Genomic DNA, 24,422 nt, shown 5'->3' on the forward strand with positions numbered 1-24,422 from the left:
GAGGGGCTTACCTTCTTGGGTCCGATCACCTTCACGAGCTTCTCCGCCTCCAGCAGGTCCAGGGTGTGAAGCTGCTGGACGACCACGGAATTGGGGATGAAGCCGGAGGATAGTCTGGGCAGCTGAAGACGCTGGCTCTTGAGCGCCTGGAGACGAGGAAGGAGAAGATTTGGGCAGCCCACCCAACCCTTCACCTCCCCCTGGAAAATCCACCCCCCCCCCACACACTAATATCACCATCAAGGGATAGGGCTTGCAACCCTCTTGCTCTTGGCTGGGGGGGGGCTGAAGGCACCCCCATCTGTTCCCATAAAGCAGAGGCAGCAGCCCAGGAACCCCAGAATGCAACAGCCGCTGCAAATGTGGGGCCACAAGGCCCGATCCACTCTGGCCAGGAGGCCTGAGAAGCTCCTTCCGACTTTTTGGCTTTACGGGCGAGCAGCTCAGCACCCGGCTTTGTTCTGCTGCAGAGCAAGAGGGGGAGGGGCCGCAGGGCGAGTACAGTTGGCAAGGTGAGCCCCAAAAGGAAGCCACAAGGGGGCCCGGAGTGCTTCTTGGCACAGGGGCTAATGGGGACAGCATGGAGCTGGGGGGGAACAGGTGGGCCACCTGCAGATCCCCTGCTGAGGACGGGGGGGACAACGCTGCCTTCCCTCCTCCTGCACAGGGTGCCCCCTGGCTCAGCCCGTTGCTGGCTCAGGGAAGGGAACGGCAGCTGCCCCCAAAGGGCTTGCTCACCACAAGAGACCCCTGGGGGCTGCTGGGCCTCTCTGGGAAGAAACCTTTGACGATGGCGGACGGTTGAGGGCTCTTCAGACGCGAGGTGGAGGCCAGAGACGTCTGGGTCTCCTGGCTCGGCTGCACTGAGACCGGTCCCCTGAAGAGCACGCTCTGGGTGCAAAACACCACAAGAGGCCGGGTGGGCTCCTTTTCACACCCACCCACCCACACCCTTCTCGCTGCAAAGGCCACCCAGGACTCCCACCTCCACCAGGAGCCCAGAGCCCCAGGCCTTGCTCTGAAAGGCTCCTGGTGGCAGAGAGTGGAGGGGGTGAAATCACGGGGGGGGGGGCGGTGCCACGGATTCTGTGGCTGCCATCTGAAGAATCTGTCCACTGAGGCTTCCTTTAGAGACCCGCAATGGGCCAGCCCCACTGGGGCTTGGGGAAGGAAGCATTTGCTGGGTCAACATTTCCTGAATTTGCAGGTGACTTGGTGCTGCTGAGCCAAGGGGAGCAATCAGCAGCTCAAAGTCCCCCCTCCCCCCTCCCCCCTGTGGGAGAGCAGGCCTTCACTCACGGACGCTGCCCCAGAGCCCTCCTTTCTCCTGCCTCTCCACCCCTGGCGCTCTCTTCCACCTCTGGGGCTTGAAACGCGCCATGGAGCCCCAACACCTGCGGGGTCAACGCAGCCAGGCCCCTTACCTTTTCGCTCTTAAAGCGCCTGGAAGGGCTGGGGGACGAGGGGGTTTCTGGGATAACCGAGACCAGAGCTTCGAACGTTTTAACCGGGCTCAAGCGCTCTGCAAGCTGAGGGAAAGCAGGCATTTTAGCGGGCTCTGGGCACGAGCCCATCTAACCGCCATTCTGATGTTTCCCTTTTGCCCGGTCTGCAGGATGGCCAGACCTGCTTCCAGCCTCCCATACTGACCTCCCCGCCCTGTGGCCCCTCCTCAATCTTCCCGGGGCAGAAGCAGACCCTTAAGACGCACGTCTGCTACCCAAACGCCCACGTCCACCAGGAAGGGCGGGCAGAGCGTGAGGGCCCCCTTTGGCCACTGCTCTTCAGGATCCTTAAGCTCAGAAGGGAAGCCAGGAAGACGGGGGCCAGAGCGGTGTTGGCCTGGAGCCCTGGTCTTGGGGGTGGGCAGGTGCTGGGACCCTTTTGCAGCAAAGGCCAGAGGAAAAGGAAGGGGAAGGGTCCAGCACTCAAAGGTGAAGGGCAGCTCTGTCGGTTGAGCGGCCTCCCCCAGACCTGCCCGCCCGGGCCCTCACCGTGGGCGCCTCCTCCGAGGGCCCTCTCAGGTCAGGCTGGTAGCCGTGCCTGCCGCCTCTTGCTGAAAGGGGCCGGGTGGTCTCCGGAGCTTCCTGCGTCAGGGCAGCTTCAGCCCTCCCCGGGGAGGGGGTCTCCTGCATCCTGGCAGAGGAGGGGGCAGTGCCAGCATCCACCTGAGAGAAGCCGGGGGGGGGCTTTCAGAGCCTGGCCTTGGCAGGAGGGGCTTCAGGGGCCCCAACCACCACAGCCCAGGCCCCCTCCCTCCTCCCCGGCTGCCAGAAGCCATTTCCCAGTTTGCAAATATAAACCTGCTGAGGGGAGACGTAATTACATTTGGGGTTGAAAAATAATCCTATTAGCTGGATCATATTTTAATTATCACCCCTCTTTTTTGGAATGAAGTCCCCAGCATACCTCCAAAGCCCCCCCCCCCAAATCTGGCACCTGGGCAAGCAGACTGTCCTCACCTTCTTCCTCTTCACCTGAAGGGAGCCAGGAACTGCAAGGGAGGAGGTGAAACGCAGGGAGGGGCTGATATCCTGGGGGGGGGGAAGAGGAAGAAAGATCCCTCTGTAAGCAGGCCCAGCAGGGGGGGAGGGGCGGAGGGCACAGCTCAGTAAACATCCTGCGTGGGGGCTGCTCCTTGCCACAGCCGTGGGGTGAAGGGTGACGCAGAGGCGGGGCAGCTAGGTGACGCTGCCCAGGGGAGTCCCCGGAGGGGGAGGGACTGCAGCCTTGGAGGCACCCCCAAGAGGGAAAAAGGGGAGGCCTTGTCGGGGTCCAGCCAGAAAACCCAAGGAGCCATTTGGGGCGCAGCAGCCACAGAGAGACTGAAAAGGCCCATTACCGCAAAGAGGGAGCTGCTCATTTTGAGACTCCTGGGCTTAGTGAAGCCCCTCAGGAACATGTGGGAAATGGAGGGTCCGTGGAGGGCAGAGATGGGATCCATCTGGCCCAGGAATTCCAGCACTTCATCGGCATCGAAGGGATCCTCTTCAGGAATCTGTGGGGAGAAGGAGCGGGGCTGAGCTGGGACCAAGCACAGGGGACCCAGGGAAGCCCCCCCCCATTTGACAGGGGAAAAAGCTGCCCGTTATTGATATTGCCAGACCTGGTCAAGGGAGGGGAGCTGGTGATGATGCCAGGTCAGGATGCCCAGCTGAGTCTGCGAGGGCAGAGGTAGTCCACCAGAGCTTCCAAGTACCAGCGGACTGCCAGTCTTGGCCCGGGTGAGCAATCGCCCAGCCTTTTGCAGAGAACAGCCCGTCCCCGATGCTTGGTGCCCAGAGGAGGCTGTTGCAGGGGAGGGCATGGGAGGGGCTCCATAGGCACAGACATGGCCTGGGGGGGACAGGACTGGAGGAGTCCCTTGGTGCCCAGGAAGCCCACCAACAGAAGGGGGCTGGCACTGGGGAGGGAAGAGCTGCGGGAGTGCTCTTGAGGACGGCAGGGGGCTGGGGTCCAGAGCCCACCATGCATTCCCACCCCGTCCCCAGCAGCCCCGCCAGCCGCAGCACCACCTCCAGGTTGAGCTGCTCCTTGTAGAAGAAGCCCAGGTAGCGCCCGAAGGCCTCCTCCCGCATCTCTTTGGTGAGGGGCCGTTTTTTGGCCGAGCTGATCTTCCCTTCCTGCAGCAGCTGCAGGTCCTGGTTCCTCTCCGCCAGCTGGGCAATGCCCTGCAAAGGACCCCCTGTTCAGGCCTCCCAGCGCAGCAAACTCCCAGGGCCTCATGCTGGGCTGCGCTCCCTCCGCCATCCCGCCCGGTTGCAGCTGCACCTGGCCTTTCTCATCCCAGCGTGACTGACCTCGAGCTTGAGCTTGGCTTCCCTGACCTCCCTGGACTCCTTCAGGGGCACCTGGAAGATGTCGGACACGCTGGACCTGCAGAAAGAGGAGCAGGTTCTTCTCCTGGCGGCTCCCAGCCTGCTTCCCCCCCCCACCTTCCTGCCCTGGAGCTGCTCTGCCACAAGAGATGCTTCCTCACAGAGGCCACAGAGGACCCCGGAAGCAGCTCCAGCAAATTCCATCCCCCAGGAGGCTTCCCCTCCACATTCTCTCCGGGCTGCTCTCCATTCCAGGGGAGCCACGGCTGCATCCCCATCCCGTCCCTTCTTCTGGGCTCTCCTCCGTGGGGGAGACATAGTGGCCCTTTTCCCTCAGGCACCTCAGACCTTTAGGACTTCCCAGTTAGAAACCGGGGCCCCCCTGAGGCATGAGACCCAGCTGGGTGACTCTATGCCAGCCCCCCCCCCAGCTCTGCCAAGAAGGTGACAAGGGCAAGACTGTCTCTGGAAACGCTGCCAAGAGGACGCAGGGCTCGAAGCAGAGAGTGCCCCAAGGCAGAGGAGCACCCGGGGCAATGGGGACAGAGTCTGCGATGGGGCAGGGTCCTGGGACCTCTGGTCTGATGCTCAGGGACTGCTACCACCCGAGCCCCCTTGGCCCAAGAGCTCACTCGGACTCCTTCACAGGCAGCTCCTGCATCAAGCGACGGTTGTTCTCTTGCACCAGGGCCTCAAAGCTGGATGGGCTCATGGGCAGTGAGACCTCTTGGAGGGGCTCCAGGAACTTTGCCCACAGCAGCTGGAGGAGGAAGAGGAGATCCAGAGAGGGAGGCCCACAGCCCTGGACCTTCGGGGGACCAGAACGCCCCAGTCCCCGGCAACGGTGCCATCTGGACCTACCTGCATCTGGTAGTAGCTGGGCAGGTACTTGGTGTGGGGGATGAGGTACAGGTGCTGCTCCAGGCCCACCAGCAGGTCCCCCTTGTGGTTGGCGAAGGCCAGGCTCTCCGGGATGGTGTTCAGCTTCAGGTGCCTGCAGGTAAGGGAACCCTGCAGGTAAGGCAAGCAGGGCTGGGGCCCTGGACCCCCAGATGGGAGGGAGAGGAGGAAATCCCACAGAACGTGCGAGACCACCCTCTCGGCTGTAAGAGACTCACAAGAAAGCACAGAAACAGCCTTGAGCCTCTCCAGTCACTACAGCAGACAGGCTGGAGGCAACCAGGCCAAGCAGAGGTGGCATTTGGAGAGCAGCCCCACTAATTGGCTGCCTGGAGCCAAGCTGGATTACCCCCCAGAACGGGGCCACTGGGGGAGGGGAAGGCAAGCAGGGCCCAGGAGAAAAGCTCAGCACTGCACTGGACCAGCCTTGGGGGGGGAGGCTTGGGTACAGCCACTCCCCTTTGCTGCGGCAGGGGTGGGGGGGGCAAGCTGCACCCACCCACTGCCCTCCGGGGACCAGTCCCTCGACCCCCCTCCACCCCGGCCCTCACCGGAGCAGCCTGTTCTTGTGGTCCCAGATCTTCACCGACCCGTCCCGGCTGGACGAGGCAAAGAGCTGCAGGTTTGGGCAGCAGCAGAGTCCTGGGAAGAGGACATTGAGAGGCTGGGGGGGAGGACGGAGCTGAGACCTACCCGGTCCTGGGGGAACAACTTCTTCTGCCTCCCCTGGTCCCCCCCCCATCGCACACCTGTGATGTCATCCTGGGCATCATCCTCAGGCCTGTGCTCAGAGCGCGTCTGCTCCATCAGGTTGTAGTGGACGATGCTGTAAGTGACCGTTTCAGGGTCCTGGAAGGCCACCGCCAGGGTCTCTCCAAGGAAGCACATGTGCCACGCAGGGGAGGCGCAGGAGAAGCACAGGAGGAGGAGGAGGCTCTCCTCCGTGTAGGGGAAGAGGCGCCACATCTTCACTGTGAGGTCAGCACCTGTTCTGGGCAAGGGCACCGCTTGGTGACCTGGGTCTGTCACTCCCTCTTCCCAGGCTGACCACCAGCTCCCAGCCTCTGCTGACCACCTGAGATTTACGGAGCTCTGCCTAAAGAATTCTGCTCACAGGTGGGTGCAAAGGGTGGGGGAATTACACGCCCTCTTCTTCTCAAGGGGGACTCATTCATTCGGGGCTCCATGGCCTCATCTGATGACCCTCCAACTACCACAAGAAGTAAATCTGTGCCGTTGGCTGGAGGATGGTTAAAAATGGGGGAAATGGGTAGAAAATGCCTCCGTTGTGCAAAGGCTGGTAGCAAGACAGCGGGTGGACTATGGACGGCTGAAAGCAACGCGTCTTTGTCAGAGGAAGCTTATGAAGAGCAGGAGACTCTGATTCCCTCCATTTTGTTACGAAGAAGGAAAGGTTGGGGAAGGAAGTTCGTTGCAGTGGGAAGGAGGGGGGAGGGCGGTCAAGAGCAAACGGACAACGGATGGAGGTGGATGGAGTATAAAAATGGACCCATGAGGAGCACCATGAGGCAGTCCAAATGACCAGATTCTGACCCAGAGGCCATGCGTGCAGGGTGGAAGCCAGGAGGGTTTGCTGGGATCCAAAGGGATTCAATTCTGTTCGTGTTCAGAAGGGTTAGGTTCGCTAAGCCCCCTCCCCTCCCCCGCCTGTCCTCTCTGCTTCCCATTGCTGACTCCTCCTCTGCCCATCACTGGTTCCAAAGGGTGATGGAGTCACTCTTCTTTTATGAGAAATGGAATGGCCGGATGCCCAGAGGGGGGGTTTAACTGGGATTTTTACAGAGAAGAAGCGCCAAGAATCCCCAAGTGTTATTGTAACACAACTGAAAAAAATACCAGCTTCAAAAAATTGTGTAGGGAGAGCAAAGGCTCTCACATGCTGCTCCCCAGTGTGGGAATAACACAGCTGGAAGGGAACTTGAAGGTCTTCTAGTCCAACCCCTGCTCAAGTAAGAATCCCTGTATTATTCCAGACGAATGGCCGCCCACTCTCTTCTTGGAAACCTCCAGTGATGAAGCACCCAGGAAGGAAGAGGGACCACTGCATTCTCAGTGGGACAGGAGATTCTGCTACCCCAGAAGCAGGAGAGGGAGAGGAGGGTTCTTTGGGGGGCCTCTGCCATCAGTTCCTGGGTCCCCTGAAGGACACCTGCCTCTCCTACCCCTTTGGCGGCAGCAGCAAAGCCTTTGCGCTCGGCAAGTCACCCCTAGAGGCAGCTTTTCCCCATAGAGGAAGGCAGCCACACCCCAGTGGAAAAGCTGCCTTCTTGTGGGGGCTGTGGAAGAGCCTCAGGCAGCTCAGCACAGGGCTGGGGGAAGCACTCCCACAGGGAGCTTCGTGGTAATGCTGCCCACGACTTCCTCCCAGGGCTGTTGGTGAACTGGCACCAAACTGTGCGCAGCCTGTGAGAAGCGGCAGCTTTTGATGCTGGTGGCTGGCGACCTCAGTCAGGTTGCTGGCAGACCTGGAGATCCAGCTGACCCTCCTGGCTTGCTCTCTCAAAATCGTCAAAGATAGAACAACTTTGGAGGGAGTTACGTAATACTGTCTTCCACTCTACCCAGTGAGGCCGGTCTCTCTAGGTCATTTCTGGGGACTCCCTGAAGCTCCTCTCTCCCCCTTGGGGCTCTGAGACTCACCTGCTGACAAGACACATATCTGCGTGGTGTACTCAGCCAGTGCCGTGACACGCTCAGGGTTATGCGCCTCCACGGTGTACTGGACTCGGCCTGAGAACCAATCTATGACACTGAGGGAACCATTTTTGTGCCCCAGAATTGGCAGGAATCTGGCGTGGAGAAACATACCGAGGGGACAAAGGTATCCCCAGCTCAGAACCGTGGCAGGAGACAGCTTGCCTGGCCCTTTTCGGCCTCTCAGTGCCTCCCAAGCCTGGCCTTTCAGGGTGTGTTTACTCAGCCAAGAGTTCCAGTGCAGATGCCACTCCCTGAAATTCAAGGCCTGTCCGGAGAAGCCAGGGCAGCACCCCCCCCCAGGCAATGGCTGGAGAAGCCCCCCCCCATGGGGACTCTACAGGATACAATGACCAGGCTGGGCAGCAGCTGCAGACTGGAATGAAGGGAGCGAGAGCTGGTGCTCCTTGAGGCCACCTACCTGTTCCTGTCCTGCATGTTGATGGTGGATTTCTGCCACTTCCTCCGGTAGCCTTGGTTCTGGGTTACTTCCAGCCACGTAGCATACACCTTGTCCGGTTCCACCACGTGGCTGTAGAGGAGGATGCAGCAGGGCTTGGATTCCCAGAGGCTGCTGCTGAAGCACCGCTTCACCGTCATGAGGCTGGTGGCAGCGTTGACACGCAGCACGTGGCCCTGCTTCAGCAGCACAAAGAGCGTCTCCCGGGGCAAGCAGTAGGCCACCTCCCGAGCCGGGGAATACTCGTCTAAGGAGAGGACAGACACGGGCGCGCCACCCTGGGCCTCCAGCAGCTGCACGGTGGAGTCCTGGCATAAGCAGAGGATGCGAACAGGGAAATTGCCCAGCAGCCTCAGGTCGAAGCAGCTGAGCCGCCTGGCAGGGGAACCCAGCACGGTGTAGAGCGAGTACAGCTGGTTGATTTTCCAGAGGTTGAGGGTGCAGCCCGAGATGGAGAAGACGTGCGAATTGGTGTGGGTGTCCAGGGACTCCACGGGCTCCGAGACGTGGACCTGGTCTACCTGGTCAACGGTGTTGAGGTTCCAGGTGCGGATGGTCCCGTCTTGGGAGGCAGAGAAGATGAGGGGGCGGTGGGGGTAGATGGTCACAGCAATGACTGGAGCTGGAGGCAGAAAGAGGAAGAAATGTCTTCTCAGAGCTGGAGACCTTTTCCAGAGTTGGGGAGGGGGAGGAAATGGCTGCTCAGAGGCCCTTGGGGAGAAGTAGCTGTGGGCTCAGCAGTCGAGAGCAGAGGAGCAGCCAGGCTCCTGCCTTCAGCAGAGGTCAGACAAGAGGTGCAGCTCTTCCAACACATACTTTCAGGCTAATAGAAGCTTCACCTGTTGAACTTCTAGCAGCCATGCAGCTCTTTTGAAAACGGCAACACTTGTGCCCACCTCATCTTCCTTGTGCATAAGAGGGCAGAAAGGAAGGGCAAGGACAGGGGGGGGCTCCTCCTCCTGCTCAACCGACGGGCACCTGGGCAGCTGAACTCACCGGTGTGCCCCACAAAGACGATCTGAATGTGCCACTCCTTGTTCCACACCTTGATGGTGGTGTCCCGTGAGGTTGTGATTACGCAGCCAATGGCTTCACAATAGGCAAGGTCTGTGATCTCTCTGCAAAGAGACACGGGGGCACCTGGAATTGAGCCCCCCCACCTGTCTCTGAGCAGGAGGGCGCCTTCTTCACGCCTAGCTGGCACCACCAGCGCCTGGCCCAAGCCCGAGGCCAGCCCTGTGCCATAATACTGCCTCCCCCTCCTTCATGAACACAGCAGCCTCAGAGGGGGTGGGGGCAGTGCCCAGATCTCTCCTTCAGCCCCCCCACACAAATGGGGGATGCTGGGGACCTGGCAAACGGCAAGAGGAGAATGGTACCTTTGGACCCCTGTTCTGTCCTGACCTTCCTGGAGCTTTTGAGAAGCATTGGACCACAGAGCGCTGAACCAAACCATGGGAACACAGGGGCCCCTCCCCAGCCATGGCAACCTCACCTGCTATGGAGCTTTGTCCTGAAGGCCAGGAGATTCCCCCTGGAGATGTCAAAGGTGGCCACACCGGTGGCACAAGAGGCAAAGCAGCGGTGGGGCTCGCTGGTGCTGCCCGTGTCCAAGGCGAGGCGGACAAAGAGGTCAGTGGGCCCCAGGCTAGCGCTCACGCTGGCTCGGCATTGGAGGCTGCGGGAGCCGTAACGGAAGCTCCAGAGGGTCAAGTTCCCGTCTCCAGCAGTCACGATCCTGTTCAGCTGCTTGCTGTAGATGCCACAGCGGATGGGCAGGGCGGATGGCACCTGCGAGAGCAGCTGGAAGTGGGAGTCCAGGACCTGCAGGCCTCCTGTGAACCAGGCCACAAACTGGTTGACGTGGGAGGCATACAGGATGCCGGTCATGGTGGCCAGGCCCTTCACGCGGTCCCTGCAGCAGCCGTCCTCCGTCAATAGGTGCAGCGTGTTGGCTGCATCCAGCACCACGAAGGCCCTTCTCTGCAGGTCGTAGGTCACGTGGCGCACAGGGCTGGGCAGGACAATGCGGCACTGGTGCTGCAGCCCATGGCTCAGGTGGAGGGTCTTCATTTCCTCGTTCTTCATCTGACCCGGAAAGAAAAGTCTGTGGCTGGGATCTGCCAGGAGGGGACGGCTGTTTGCGAGGTTGTGGCTGGCTGGGGGCCTTGTGGCAGGACTGGCCGGTGCCAGCGAGGACCCTGCACTGAGTTCTCAACCCTCTTCATCTCTACGCCGTCTGCTCCCTGGCTGCTCTGGCCCCCAATCCCAGGGGTCAAAGAGGAGACCCAAAGGGTGCTATTACCCCAGGGCTCCTGCGCCCCTCTGCTGAATTGCTGCACACCTATGGGACGAGGGGGCACTTTCCTTGCTCTGCCAGTCTCCTCACTGGTGACCCCCCCCCCATCCTCTCCAGCTCTGGATGCTGTTCTCCCTCCTTCCACAGCTGGGGACGATCGGGGCAGGCAGGGGCTGCTTCTCCTGGCCTATTCACTTTTCTCCGTCTTTTTTTTTTCATCATTAAACTGGTATGCTGCCCATCTCAGCAGAGGTGATTCTTTTATTAAATTGTTTCTTTTTTCCTACCAATTTTATATATTATTATCACAAACATAAATGTCCTTTAATTCTTATGGTGCACTTAAAAAAAAGGTCTCGGCTTGTCGTTCGTTCAGAACTGCGATAGGAAATAATCACCAGTAACACACAGAGAATCAGGGTTTACTTTGGCAATGATAAGCTTGCAGTCAAAAGTAAAGTACAAGTCGGTGTTTTGGTGTTTTAAGCCCCTCTTAATTTTTCCTCTACCAGCCCACAGAATTACCAGGGGTGGGGAGGGTCTCCAGCCCACGAAGCCGCAGAGGAAGGGCTGGCCTGCTTCTCTCCCCTGCTGAGGGGGCTGTCCGTGCTTGCACCTCCCCTGGGAATTGCCAGGCGGCCCAGAAGACAGACCCTCTGCCTGAGGAACATACCTTTTCCACAGCCCGCCGGAAGCCCCTCCGGAGGAGGCCCCAGAGCCTGCGCCCCCTTGCCTGCCCCCCTCCGAGGGGAGCTCCTCGCTCCTTCATCATCTTCTCTTCAGCGGGCGGGGACTGCTGGTGTGGCCTCTTCCTCTGCCCCACTCGGCTGGCTGCAGAAGGGGGCCAGAAGTTCAGGGGGAGAGGAGAGGGCCCCCCGCTGTCTGGCAGGTGCCCGGCCAAGGGGGGGTGGCTTGCTTACAGCTGCTGCCCGAGGACTCCACCATCTTGGCAGCCGGGCACGTCTGAAGAGTCGCCCTCTTGCTGAAGGAAGGATGTGTGGGGCTGAAGGCCCCCAATGCAAGGTTTCCAACCAAATTTCAGGGCTGGATTTGACTCTGGAACACATAAGTGGAGGTGCAGCCAGGGCTTGGTCAAGAAAGTCATCTAAGGTTGCCATCAAAGCTGATCTCTTCTTTTCATCTTTCACAGATGATCCCAGGTGGCTGGGACACCCCTTTGGCTACCAGCCCCCTTGTGCTGCTTGGGGTCCTCGGGGGGGGGGGGTCCTGCAGTTCCCCGAGGTGGATGTGCAAAAAACAGCCCCCCCCCAAGGCTACACTCCGAGCCTCCCTCCCTCCCTTTCAGGCAGATAGCAGTGGGCAGTTCCGGCTTTCATCCAGGCCCCCTTTGGTCAAGAAGGCTGCCCCACTGGCTGCCTCTGGGGAAGCCAGAAGGGGGACCTTGCTGGCCTTATAGTAGAGCAAGACCAGGATTTGGCCAATTCAGGCGCTGCAGAATAGAATAGAATAGAATAGAATAGAATAGAATAGAATAGAATAGAATAGAATAGAATAGAATAGAATAGAATAGAATAGAATAGAATAGAATAGAATAGAATAAATAAATAAATAATTTTATTTCTATACCGCCCTTCTCCCGAAGGACTCAGGGCGGTGTACAGCCTATTTAAAAACACAAAAAACACGACAACAATTTAAAATTTAAAATCATTAAATAATTAGGCTCCAATTAAAATCCCAGAAATTTAAAATACCCCAATTTAAAACGTTATGTTAATAGCCCTGCCTGGCGGAACAACAGGGTCTTCAGAGCGCAGCGAAACACCCGGAGGTCGGAAATCTTTCGTATTTCGGGGGGCAGTTCATTCCACAGGGCTGGGGCTTCCACAGAGAAGGCCCTCCCCCTGGGTGTCGCCAGCCGACATAACTTGGCCGATGGCACCCTGAGGAGACCCTCTCTGTGGGAGCGGACTGGTCGGTGGGAGGCTATTGGTGGCAGAAGTCGGTCTTGAAGGTACCCGGGTCCTATGCCATGGAGCGCTTTAAAGGTGGTAACCAACACCTTGAATCGCACCTGGAAGACCACTGGGAGCCAGTGCAGCTCGCGCAGGAAGGGTGTCACGTGGGCGCAACGGGTTGCACCCATAACCACCCGCGCGGCCGCATTCTGGACCAGTTGGAGCCTCCGAGTGCTCTTCAAGGGGAGCCCCATGTAGAGAGCATTACAATAGTCCAATCGGGAGGTGACAAGGGCGTGAGTGACCGTGCGCAAGGCGTCCCGATCCAGAAAGGGCTGCAACTGGCGAATCAGGCGAACCTGATAAAAGGCCCCCCTGGCCACGGCCGTCATGTGCTCTTCTAAAGACAGCCATGCGTCCAGGAGGACACCCAGATTGCGAGCCCTCTCTGTGGGGGGCAAGGATTCACCCCCAATAGTCAGCGATGGCACCTGCTGACTATATCTGCTGAATAGAATAGAATAGAATAGAATAGAATAGAATAGAATAGAATAGAATAGAATAAGAGGTCAGAACAGGATAGAGCTGGAAGGGACCTTGGAGGTCTTCTAGTCCAGCCCCCTGCTCAAGCAGGAGAACCTCTATCATTTCAGATGGCCTATCTGAAAGTATCCTAACGCTCTTGCCATTCAGAACAGAGGTCTTCAACCATGGCAACTTTAAGACTCGTGGACTTCAACTCTCAGAATTCCTCAGTTGTCCATCAAGTCATAAAGTTACCGAGGTTGGAGACCCCTCTTTTAGAAGGCACAAATGCCTGGTTACTTTCTTGTACATATTGAAAGCAACGTGACCGCGCTATAGCCTGGGGCTGAGAGCAAACCGCTTACAGGAGCCTCCTGAAATCTCTTCCTCTCCACTCTCTGCCCCATGGGATGAAAATGGAAAGGATCAGGTAAAGGAGAGAATGCCCACAGAAATTTTTTCTCTCCCCACCACCAGATCAGAGAGATGGAAGAAAAAGATTTTTTAAAGAGTACTGGAAGATGTTTGCTGCCAGTCCAGGCTGGGGTACAACCATATTCTTGCAATCCCTTTTTCTCCAATCTCTCTCGTCTGCAGGGGGAATTGAACCAATAAAGGAAAACACTTGAAGCTCAGGAGGGGGTGTCCTTGAGCTTGGCTGTTTTCTTGCAGAGTTACATGAGTCAAGCTGGGTAAGATCACCAGTGCTAACATCAGTGAAGATGCTGCCTAGTTTGGGTAATGAAATGTTTGCAAGAAAACAAGGAAGCTCAGAGATCACCAAGGACCCACTTTTTTTTTTTAGAACTAAAGACCAAAACACAGGTCAGGCAGAGGACATCCCCTATAGACTGTAATGCAGGGGTGAAATGCTTCCGATTCGGACCTGATCCGGTAGCGGTGGAGGCGGGTGGTTCGGAGAACCGGTAGCAAAAATCCCTGCCCCCCCCCCATTGCCCAGCTGAGCCGATCTATCATCGGAGGCTTTTTTTTTATTTTTAAAAGCATTTCTTCCACAACCTCCTTGGCCGAAAAAATGGTTTTAAAAGTGAAAAAGAAAAAAGTTGGCCACACCCACCCAGTCATATTACCCCCACCAAGCCACGCCCACAGAACCGGTAGTAACAACTTTTACATTTCACCACCGCTGTAATGCCCACCGTAAGACGGAGGGAGGCTGCCAGGATGGTCGTCTTTTCAACACCCTCGTAGCTGCGGTCGGCAAGTGAGGATTAGGCGCAAAGGCAGGGAGAAGCCTCCGGAGCGCAGCCTCCTGGCACGCCCCCGTCCCCGGCAGCCCGGAGGCGGATGATGGGCGAGCCCCCCCAAGGCAGCCCCCGCCTTTGGATCACTCGCACTGCGCCCATCCTCGGAGGAGGCCTGCACGGCTCTGCCCCCGCCCAGCGCCGCCACGCTCCCGGGGGTCGGCCGCTTACCTTGGGGGGCCGCGGGGGCTGAGAAAAGAACCGGGGGCGCCACTTGCACGCCACGAAACGGCCCTTCAGGCGGCCTCGCCCGGCATCCCCGCCACCCGGAGACCAAGGCTGGAGGAAGCGCTCCTCGCCCGAAGCCTATAGCCAACCCTCCCCCCGGCCAAGCGCGGCTCACCTGGCGGCGGCGGCGGCGGCGGCGGGTCTCCCTGGCGACGGGCGGGCGGGCGGTTGCTGCGCCGCCTCCTCCAGCCCGGGCGCCCTCCGCACACGGGCCGCGCCGGAACGCTTCGCCTCGGCGCCGGTCCTCCCGGGCAGACGGCTCGCCCCCCCCCCCCCTTTCCACCCCGTCACAGCGCCGGCTGTCCCTCGGCCGAATCCGCAAGTGGAGCAGGGAGCCCGGAGGTCCACGCGCCCCGGCGGCCTTTGCAGCCCGATTCCATTCTGTGCCCCTTTCGCTCACCCAGCCGCTTGGGGTTGTTTGGTTGGTTGAAAACTCTTGTCAACAAGAGGAGGGGCTGCCCGGCCTTTCCCCCTCGAGGGCCAAAGCAGACAAGGACGCCCAGACAAAGCCCTCCAGAGACAAGTCAGAGAGAGGAAAACCTTTTATAGCCTGGCCAACAGAACCACTAGCCAACAAGGGGGTGGAGGGAACAAGGAGGGGAACTGAATGTTGGGGGGACTCCCACCCCCACCCGTCTTCCGGAGGGACCAACCATTAAGTGCTCCTGCAATGGGGCAGATTCGGAGTGTCTTTATCCAAGGCTGAATTTTGGAGGGCGCCCTGGAGGATAGCGCCCCCCCCTTTATACTGCACCCTATTTGAAGGCAGGGGCAGGGAATTGCGGGAAATTGCTGTCCCCCGCCATTCTTTGGCCACCATTGGCTCTAGTGGGGGGAGGGGGGGAAGGCTGTTCAAATGTCTGCAACAGAGATGATGGCACCTGCCCACTCCCCCAAAACAGACAGACAAAGATACACCCCCCCCCCCAGAGTCAGTGCAGAAGGAGAGCAGGGCAGAAGGGGAGGGGGCCTGCTGTTCCGATGGATGGACGGGTAAATGGACGGACAGCCCTGGCCCCCTCAGAGCAGAGAGCGCTGCTGGGGGCTCCTGTTGGGGGGTGGCAAGCCAGCCTCCATCAGTCTCTGGGGAGGGGGAGCCGCTGCTGCTGCTGCTGCTGCAGCTGGTGAAAGTGCTGGGGAGGGGCGCAGGCGCAGGCAGACCCTTAGCAGGAATACAAAAATAAAATCTCTAGGAGCCCTTGGGGGAAGCGGGAGAGCCACGGGCTCCAAATGCCAGTCCAGCTACTCGATGCCAAAAGTCTTGGGAGGGGGAATTTCACAAGGGTGGGGGAGAGAGTCTCTCCATCCTGTTCCCGGGTTAATTCGGTTTCTCCTTCCAGGGTCTCAAGGCTAAAAGGAGCCCCTCCCATTAGCCAGCGTGAGGGCTGCGACTCCCACCCTGCAAAATGTTGTGTCCACTGGGCACGGCAGGAAAGACGCAGAGTCACAAGGCCGCTGACGGGCAAGAATCGGATCCCTGAAGGCTGAGCGGGTGGGCAGAGGACTTGCTGGCACCATCCTGGACATCTGGAGGCACCAACTGCTCACGCAGCATCCGCAGGGCAGGCAGAGCAATGCAACAATGCCAAGATGTTTGGGGAAAGAGCTGGCAGCGCCGTCCTTCGTGGGAGAAGTCCTCGGCGTGGGGAATCACATGCAGACCACCTGCCTCCTGTCGGCAGAAGAGGGCAGCCATCACTTCTGCAGCCCTGGTGAGAGGTGGCCAGGCTAGGCCCAGGAATGACCCCCACCAGACTTCAGCGGGCAGGGGCAGGAGCGGGGTGGGGTGTAACTCACTTCTCCGCCTCAATGCTGCCCCCGTCCCTGTCGCAGCTGCCGGGGGTCTCCTCAGCATCGTCCTCACTGAGGTCCATGTTCAATTCGTTCCCAGCCTCGGAGTGAGGGTAGGTGGAGCCGCTGGAAGGGGGGGAACAAAGGGGGCTCAGAACACACCCCGGGGGCCGGGAGAAGAGCCAGGGACCCCCGGGGCCTCCCCCGTCCCTCCTTCACCTGATGGAGCGACAAGTGAAGAAGACAATCCTCTTCAAGCGCTTGTTGTAGAAGAAGTAGTTGAACGACCAGAGGCTGCCCTCCTCCCCAAAAGGGTCCGAATCCAGATCCGGGTTGTAGCTGCAGCACAGAAGGGGAGCTGAAGGGGCCTTGCTCGGGGACAGCCCACCCCCCCCACCCCCACCCCCACGGCCTCCCACCTGTAGATGTCGCACTCAGAGAGGCAGATCTCCTGGTCCACTGCGTCCCACAGGTGAGGCTTCAGGGCAGTGAAATCCTCCCGGACGGCAGAAAAGAGGCTGCAGTTCACGGCATTCACCACCTGAAAAACGCCCCCAAATGGACACATCTGGGACTGCAAACGGGGAGGAACTGGCGCATCCTGCGGTTCCCAGAAAGTCTTCCCAAGGGATGGGGAAGTTGGTGGATGAGCCAATGCAGCATTTCAGAAGTGGCCTGGCACAGCACACTCGCCCCACCGCTGGACTAGGTACAGGGGGTAACAGGAAGGAGGGAGAAGCCGCCTTCTCCGAGATCTGGCCAGGCCTGATTATAGTGGGAGGAACTTGGGTGGGAAGTGGGACAAAGCAGCCCAATCCTCTACTTCCCCAAACAAGAGTGGTAGCCCTGCTGGGAGACGTCCAGTGTGAGAGGGGCCTCCGTTATGAAGCTTTGTGGAGCAGGCACTCCTTGGGCACTGCTGGGCTAGACTCCATGACGTCCTGCACCCTGAGCAACCTCAGGGCCCTCCAGCTACAACTTTCTTCTCCTTAAGCACTACCAGCCCACTAATCCCTGGGGGTCTCTCCCGGGCGCCCACTCAACTCCTAGGGCAAGCAGACCCAGGACAGAGGCTTCCAGTAGGTTGCAAGATCAGCTGCCCTGCCAGTGCGGAAGGCAAGAGACCCGCTTACCCAGTTGAGGCTGGGCTCCCGGCTGAACTCGTGGCTCTTGGCAGCGCTGAAGTCATAGTCCGGGCGGAAAGATTCGTTCAGGGTGGCAATCAGGTAGAAGAGGGTCTTGCGGCTGCACTTGTCACTGAGGGGTCCTTCTTCATCTCCACTCTGGCTCTTGCTGAGCCTGGCAAGAGACACACACCGCTTGGCCCCATACCTGCCTTGGAGGGTGCAGCCAGGGTCCCCTGGCAATCTGGGTCTTGCTTAGCTCAATTGGGAGGGTTGGAGAGATGCTGCCCGTGTCTCCCAACAGGGACTGGGTAAAGTGCTTGAAGGAAGTAGGCCGGCCAGCCGGCTGCCCTGGCCTAGAGGGGGAGGCTGGGGAGAGGCCCCTTTATTACCCCCCTGCCCCCTTGTTTTTCCGTCTCCTGTCTCCAATGGGGTGCTTGTGCAACTGACAGGAGGTGCAAACCAAATGCACCTTTGGGGGAGTGTGGCCTTTGCACAAGAGGCTTGGCTTGGGTGCACCTACCGGTTAGGGCTGATGCCGGTGGTCTGGGGCGGCGACAGAGCCTCCAGGACATGTGGCTGACCCTCCTGGCAAAACTGCTTGAAGTGGTGCTTGTCGTCCCCGGCCATCTTGCACGAATAGCTCTCGATCCTGCGGGGAGATAAAGGGATCCCTCTGAGCCCAGCCCCATATCCACCCCCAGCCAAGGTCGCTTGGCACCTGCTTTTCAGGGAAGGACCCTTTTTCTAGCAGTTTATCTTTTCAGATTATAAAGGCTGCCAGAAACAGGGCAGGTGCCAGACGGTGGCCCCTCTTGGCTGCTGTGCAGACCAGGACATGAACCAAAGGGGCCCACAGCCTCTTCCCGCCTCGGGGCTCTTCTTGGATCTTTAAACACACCAGCAAGGCAAGTCAGCAATAAATCAGAATAATTCTTGATTCATCCGTCCGTCCATTCATTCAAATGGCAAGATGGACAGCATGTAAATTTAATAAATCATAATAAATCATTGACTGCTCTGCATGGAGATGTTCTTTCAGCTAAGAGGGTCCAGAGGCTCCGCAAGGGTTCTGCCAATTCTTTCTCACAGCCCAATTTTAAGGCAGGTGCAACGGGGGACAAATCCATGATTCCTAAGGAGGCAATTAAAAACTTGCAGAGGGAAGGAGGGGAGCTACCTAGGTGGTCCCCGAGAGCAGATAAAGGATTCCAGTGAGGAGAAAATGCGAAGTTGCCAGCGTGATTACACAAAGGGCTTGATAAAGGTATGAAAACAAAAGGTTTTGACAGGAATTGAAAAGAGAGCCGGGAGGAAAAGAACAGAAAGGAGACCCCAACGGTAGAGGCTGCTCTCAGAAAAGAGAAGCCGCCAAAGCAGCTGAAGGCAGCAAAAGGAAGAACAAACATTTGCAATCAGGCATGTCCACAAAAGGAGAATCTCACGGCTCTCAAGAGAGGCGGCCAAAAGGCAGAGCAGCTGCTTTGGTTCAAAGGCTGCTCACGGGAATCGTTTAACCAGGGGGGTGGGGAGGAGGGGCTCTTTCGCAAGAGGGGTTCTGGCCCAGAACTGACACCAATTTGACATAGAAAGTCACATTAATTAGGGAAACCATAACTGAAGACTCCTGTTACAAACCTACTACCGCAGCCCTTTCCTCCAAAGCACCCTCACCTGCCAATAATATGTGCGTCTCCCGTTTCCACTGTCAACTGGGAGTTGATGGCTTCAAAACTGGAGTTTTCCAACAGCTTCATTATTGCACTTCCTGGTGCCAAAGAGGCCTTCGGTACTTAGCTGTGCAGTTGAATTCCCTGGCGGAGATAAAGAAAAGGGATCCTCCTGTTATACCTTGGCAAATGGAAGAGAGCGCTGGGCAGCTCAGCCAGGGGGATCCCCAGCGGGGCCGTCTCCTTAACACTTTGGGAGGGGCGTCCTAGTAGCTTTTGGTCTGAAAACCGGACCTCAAAAGAGATGATTTGGGAGGGGAGGTTAGAAATGGTTGGGCCGAGAAATGCCACAAAGGGAGCTGTGGCGATCATCAAAAGCCTCAAGAAGAATTCATGCCAGCTGTGCCCCCCAAGATCCCCTTTGCTGCCCCCCCCAAAATGCTACCAGACCAGACCACATGCAACTTTGCATCTGACATCCTTCTCTGCAGTCGGTAAAGTCCACATTTGTGTTCAAGATAGTAGCAAAGCTCTCCCTTGTTGGGATCGGAAGGAGGCTGCTGGAGCCCCAGCCCAGTCTCTCCAGAGAAGAGCTTCCTTCATCTGCCTCCCCACTTAAAACATTTGCCCCCTGCTCCCCGTTAATCATCTCCATTCAGAATGATTAAACTTAGCATCACCAGCAAAATCCAGAGTAGCCATGGCTGAGAGTCACTCAGGGGACCCCAGGCAACTTTTTAGAGGTGGCAGGAAAGCTGCTAGTTGGGCTTCCCGCAGCAGCCCTCCCTGCTCGAGAGTTTAGCCTTCTGCAAGAGGACCAGACAGGCCACAAGGCTCCTCCGGGGAGCCGATGGATGCTTTGGAAGGACTCCAGGCTGGCTTGGGAAAGCACCTCTGGCATGTCCTGCGGGCTAAGCAGCCAAGGAGGGCTGCTTGTGGTTCAGCAGCATCTTGCGTGGCTTCTCTGTGGTAAGCCACAGCCGAGTTGAGGAGTGCCTGTGGAGCCCCCTTGCCTTGCAAAGCCAGGCTGGGCTGGCCCCACTCAAGTCAGCACTCCGAGCAGCGGGGCAAGCCTGGTTAGGGTGCATCGATTTGGGGGGCATTTAGCGTGCAACTCCAAAGCAATTCAATTCAATGGGTTCTGTGAAACCCAAGATGGGACGACGTCCACTTGGTGGAGTCAGAATAACAGCATTTGAAGGGACTTTGGAGGTCTTCTAGTCCAACCCTCTACTCAAGGCAGGAAATCCTACATTATCCTGGACAAATGCCTATCTGGTCTCTTCTTGAAAACCTCCAGTGATGGAGCACCCACAACTTCTTGTGGCAAGTCGTTCCTCTGGTTACTAATTGTCCTCACTGTCAGGAAGTTTCTCCTCAATTCTTGGTTGCTTCCCTCCTTGATTCGTTTCCATCCGTTGCTGTTTGTCTTTGACTTCAGGTGCTTTGGAGAACAGTGGGAGCCCCCTCTTCTTTGGGGCAGCCCCTCAGATATTGGAAGATTGGGGTGGCGCAAATGTCCCGCAGGCCGAGGCGGCGGGGCTGGGGCAGAGCCCGGGAGGCTCTTCCGCCGGCCAAAACTACACTTCCCGAGAGGCCGCGCGCCCAGCACCCCCCTCCCTCCCTCCCCCCGGGCCCCATGATGCCGCGCGCGCCGCCTGGTTCCGCCTCGGAGCGGGGCATGCCGGGCGATGTAGTCCCGCGGCTGAGGGGCTTCCCGGAGGGCCGTTACTCGCCTTCCGCGGGCCGCGTCCGCCTGCGCTGCCTGGGCTCAGGGCCGGGGTGCCGTCGAGCGGCGCAGTCTCCCGGAGGAACTCGAGTCGGGCGCCGCCGTCGCCTCGGCGGCCACTCGTCTCCTCCAAGCGGCTTGCCGGAGCCCCACCCGCCTCGACATGTCCCCGGCTGGAAGAGCCACCGCGCCGTAACCGCCCGCCTGCCGCTCCCGCGAGCAAAGCTCCCGACCGGACTCCTCTCTTCGGACGGACGGCGGACGATAACAGCAGCGGGAAGCCGCGCCCTTCCCATTAAGGATTGGACGCCCGCCCGACTCGCCACTCCGATTGGAGGAAACCGACGCCAATCGCCGAGAAGGGAGGACTCAGTGGCTGCCCTCCGCGTCACTCCGCCTCAGCGCCCGCCTCCGAGGCAGAGGCTGCCTCCCATTGGCCGGGGCTTCAAGGGCGCGGTGTCGGCCAGGGAACAAAGGCGAGGGGGCGGCTGCCACTCAAGGCACGCAGGTCCCGCCCCTCGCCAGGGCTTCCTGAGGTAGGGCGGGGCCGCTGGAAGGAGGAGCTTCCCGCAGGGGCCTCCAAGGGGCGGGGCTGGGGGCGCTCAGGGGCAGCTGGTTGGACGCCATTGCTGATAAAGAGAGTCCTGGTGGGGCGGAGGGTGCGTGTTTGTGTCATACCCCCAAGCGGACTACACAAAGACACACCGGCCTTGCTAAGAATTCAGGAATTGCGTAGAGCTCCAGAAAACACTTTCCCCCTCTTCTCCCTCCTTTGTTAGTAAGAAATGGGAGAGTTCTCTGAATTTAGGTAGTTCCTGACTTACAACCACAATTGAGTCCAAAATTTCTGTTGCTAAGTGAGACAGTTGTTAAGTGAATCCGGCTTCCCATTGATCGTAATGCTGTTATTGTCACAAATACAAATTTTGATCACGTGACCATGGGAATGTTGCAATGGTTGTTAGTTTTTTCAGTGCCTTTGTAACTTCAAATGTCACTAAACGAACTATTATAAGTGGAGGACTTCCTGTAGAATGCAAAAGATGCCTCTGGGGCCTGGCTGGCACGAGGTGGGCAGTGCCAGAGCAGCAAACGTGCCCCACAGCCTCTTGATGTGTCTTCTTTGCTGAGCAAACCTTCGGGAGGAACACCTTCATTCTCTCAGAATTCGATGACTGCTTTTCAGAGAGGAGCAGCTCAGGCATCTGCCAGGCCGGTGACCTCCCCAAGGGACAAAGGAGCACCAGTGGCCAGCATTGGACCCCCCCATCCCCGTCACAGAAACAGACAAAGGTATCCACTGCAGGTAGTCCTCCATTTACAATCACAATTGGGTCCAGAATCTGTCATTGAGTGAAGCCGTTGTTAAGCAAGTGCCACACGATCACTTTGCTCAATGCCCAGTTTGGAAAGATTCTGTCTATAGAGATGTGGACGAATAAAGAAGTCTGCTTGGAAGCATCACCATGGTTGATATTTGGCTTGTCTTGGCTTTTGGAATCTGATATTGGGCCTCCCACCACACCCAGGAGACACGGGCCCTCTCTCAGCCCCACCAGGGAGAACAATCATGAGAACGGTGGAGTTGCTCCAGCGGGTGGGAGGTTTTCTCCTCCCTGCATGTAGGGGAGGGGAAATCCCTCAGTGCACTGGGGGAACTGACCGCAAATCCAATGCCCCCCCTCCACTTGCAACCTTCCTCAGAAGATTGCAAATGGTGATCACACGATCAGAGGGCACACCTATTTGCAGTCATGGGACTGGAGGGAGGAGAATGTTTTATGATGCCCAGAAGTGTTTTTAGGGGCTGTAAAGCAGCCTCCCTTGATTGGCAAAAGGAGGCTGAGCAGCTCAACTACAACACCAAACCCCTGGCTGAGTTTTGAGTTGTGGAACAGAACGTCAACCACTCATGTAGAAATTCAAGTTAAGGCAAGCAAGAAACTCAGTTGGTTTCCATGACTAAATTGTATTCATTCATTCATTCACACAGGTTTTTATAAAGCTGCCCAACTCAAACTATGCTGTACATAAAGAGGATAGCATAAATACATAATCAAAAAAGAAAAAAAACAGCATGAAACATACAAATATAAATTCTAAAATCTGAAGTATAAATTGTATTTATATTTTTATCAATTACTCAAAGAGATCATTGTACATAATCCTCCTCCTCCCTTTTTCCCCATAACAATCCTGTCAAGTAGTCAAAATTACTCAGCTGGCTTCCATGTATAAGGCAGGACTCAAACTCTCCTTTTCCCGTTTCTAGCCCAGTGCCTTCACTAGACCAAACTGGCTATTTTTATATGTGAAATAGCAACTCAGCACAGAACGAACAACTTCAGGGAGGATTCCCACTCACTGGCCCCTAATTGGGGGTGGGGGGAGGAAAGATCCTGAGGGCTTTCCTAAGCGTGAGGAGAGTTGGGGCCTGTCACTTTATAATGCCTCGGTAAAACCACAGTTGGAATATTGCATCCAGTTTTGGTAACCACAATATAAAAAAGATGTTGGATAAAATGCAGATAAAAGCAATAAAGATGATTAGGGGGCTGGAGGCTAAAACATCTGAAGACAGGTTGCAGGAATTAGGTTTATCTAGTTTAATGAAAAGAAAGGACCAAAGGTGACATGAAAACAGTCTTCCAATATTTGAGGAGCTGCCACGGAGAACAGGGGCTCAACCTATTCTCCAAAGCACTTGAAGGCAGAATAAGAAACAAGAAGCAATGGCTATATTGATGGGGTGGGGAGAATCAAGATAGTTTCAAGGAGAACATGACGAATCCTTGTGAGGTTGAGAATCTCATTGGTAGAGAAGCAGAGGGCCTGTAGAATGAACTCAAAAGAAATCCTTAAGGAGGAATGTGATAAAGAGACTGCCAAAAATGGAGAAACAGAAGAAAGCAAAGTGGATGTGAGAACAAACCATGGAAATTGCCAAGAAGGGAAAAGAACCGAAGCCAAAGCGAGGAAAGACAAGAACTCTCAAGAAGGAGTGTCACAAAGTTCCAGAGAGCTATTAGGAGAGACAAAAAAACAGTGTTACGGCTCAGGACAGCAACAGACATGGAAAACCAAGGAAAGTCTTTCAAAAGATCCCTGAACTCAGAAGGGACTTCCGACTTCAAACTGGCATATAAAGGCACCAAGGGACAGATAGTCAGCGGCTGAAAGGAGATCCGAGGAAGATGGAAGGAGTGCACAGAAACCCTGAGCAGCAGAGATGTCAGCACCCAAGAGAGGCTTCAGAAGACGCCTCTAAGCCCTAGAAGACCAAGAGAGACCCCTGTCCGGCCATCATCACCAATTCAAAAGGCTACAAGAGCCAACGGAGACAGAAACAGCAGCAGCCACGTTTGTAACTGTGCTACGCCAGGAAATCTGGACAACAACCAGTTGGAAGAGTCCCGTAACAAAGATACGAAGGAGATGAAGAGTATAGGCAGTCCTCTACTTGTGACCATAATTGAGCTTAAAATTTATGTGGCTAAGTGAGATAGCTGTTAAGTTTTGAGTTTTGTCCCATTTTATGACCTTTATGACACTTAACGTCAACCACCACGGTTGTTAAGTTAGCAACACGGTTGCTAAGTGAATCTGGTTTCTCCATGGACTTTGCTTGTCAGAAGGTTGCAAAAGGGAATCCGGAGACACTGCAACCATCAGAAATATGAACGTCTGAATTTTGATCACGTGACCACCGGGTTGCTGCAACGGTCGTAAGTGTGAGAAACGGTCCTAAGTCACTTTTTCCGGTCACTAAGCGAAGTGTGGTAAGTCGAGGACTAGTGTCGATGCCCCTGGGCTTGGAGGCGGCTGCTCAGAACTCGGTGCCCAGGCGAGGCATCCCATCCGTGCGGGGCCCGGCCCGGCCCTCCCTCGGGGCTCCAGCGATGGAGGCGGCCCTGAGGAGAAGCGGGAGAGGCGGCTCTGGTGGGCGGGAGCGCTCCCTTCGGCCACCTTCCGGCTCGCC

General features: G+C 57.2%; 2 protein-coding genes across 2 annotated transcripts in view; both read right to left on the reverse strand.

The window, feature by feature from the left end:
* The window catches only part of WDR97 (WD repeat domain 97), an 81,896-nt gene extending 67,619 nt beyond the window's left edge, over positions 1-14,277 (reverse strand). Inside the window, exons 1-19 of the mRNA XM_087890777.1 lie at positions 14,073-14,277; positions 11,113-11,248; positions 10,866-11,023; positions 9,389-9,981; positions 8,890-9,011; positions 7,855-8,515; positions 7,380-7,528; positions 5,468-5,704; positions 5,270-5,360; positions 4,680-4,812; positions 4,451-4,578; positions 3,801-3,876; positions 3,516-3,671; positions 2,843-2,998; positions 2,463-2,534; positions 1,995-2,168; positions 1,425-1,529; positions 739-891; positions 12-146 (exon numbers count right to left, since the gene is read on the reverse strand). Of these exons, the coding sequence (XP_087746903.1) occupies positions 12-146; positions 739-891; positions 1,425-1,529; positions 1,995-2,168; positions 2,463-2,534; positions 2,843-2,998; positions 3,516-3,671; positions 3,801-3,876; positions 4,451-4,578; positions 4,680-4,812; positions 5,270-5,360; positions 5,468-5,704; positions 7,380-7,528; positions 7,855-8,515; positions 8,890-9,011; positions 9,389-9,981; positions 10,866-11,023; positions 11,113-11,137 (3,324 nt within the window). The 5' untranslated portion in view covers positions 11,138-11,248; positions 14,073-14,277. The remainder of the gene's footprint in view (positions 1-11; positions 147-738; positions 892-1,424; positions 1,530-1,994; positions 2,169-2,462; positions 2,535-2,842; positions 2,999-3,515; positions 3,672-3,800; positions 3,877-4,450; positions 4,579-4,679; positions 4,813-5,269; positions 5,361-5,467; positions 5,705-7,379; positions 7,529-7,854; positions 8,516-8,889; positions 9,012-9,388; positions 9,982-10,865; positions 11,024-11,112; positions 11,249-14,072) is intronic.
* Positions 14,278-14,656: 379 nt separating this feature from the next.
* Positions 14,657-20,740, reverse strand: MAF1 (MAF1 negative regulator of RNA polymerase III). Its single transcript, XM_034420045.3, has 8 exons — positions 20,451-20,740; positions 18,719-18,858; positions 17,568-17,696; positions 17,054-17,219; positions 16,340-16,461; positions 16,140-16,259; positions 15,927-16,046; positions 14,657-15,801 (listed from the first exon to the last, which is right to left on the reverse strand). The coding sequence occupies exons 2-8, from the start codon at positions 18,799-18,801 to the stop codon at positions 15,780-15,782; spliced, it is 762 nt and encodes a 253-aa protein (XP_034275936.1). The 5' UTR covers positions 18,802-18,858; positions 20,451-20,740; the 3' UTR covers positions 14,657-15,779.
* Positions 20,741-24,422: the final 3,682 nt, after the last annotated feature.

The sequence above is a fragment of the Pantherophis guttatus genome, chromosome 3 (genome assembly GCF_059756535.1).
Source record: "Pantherophis guttatus breed Tessera chromosome 3, ASM5975653v1, whole genome shotgun sequence".
Taxonomy (NCBI): domain Eukaryota; kingdom Metazoa; phylum Chordata; class Lepidosauria; order Squamata; family Colubridae; genus Pantherophis; species Pantherophis guttatus.

Bases quoted from the DNA above. Each gene is read 5' to 3' on its own strand.
- MAF1 (XM_034420045.3), bottom strand. From the start codon at position 18,801: ATGAAGCTGTTGGAAAACTCCAGTTTTGAAGCCATCAACTCCCAGTTG. The intron at 17,697-18,718 runs GTGAGGGTGCTT...ATCTCCCCGCAG, and splicing joins GACGCACATATTATTGGCAG to GATCGAGAGCTATTCGTGCA. The intron at 16,462-17,053 runs GTAAGCGGGTCT...GGCGTTTTTCAG, and splicing joins GGGAGCCCAGCCTCAACTGG to GTGGTGAATGCCGTGAACTG.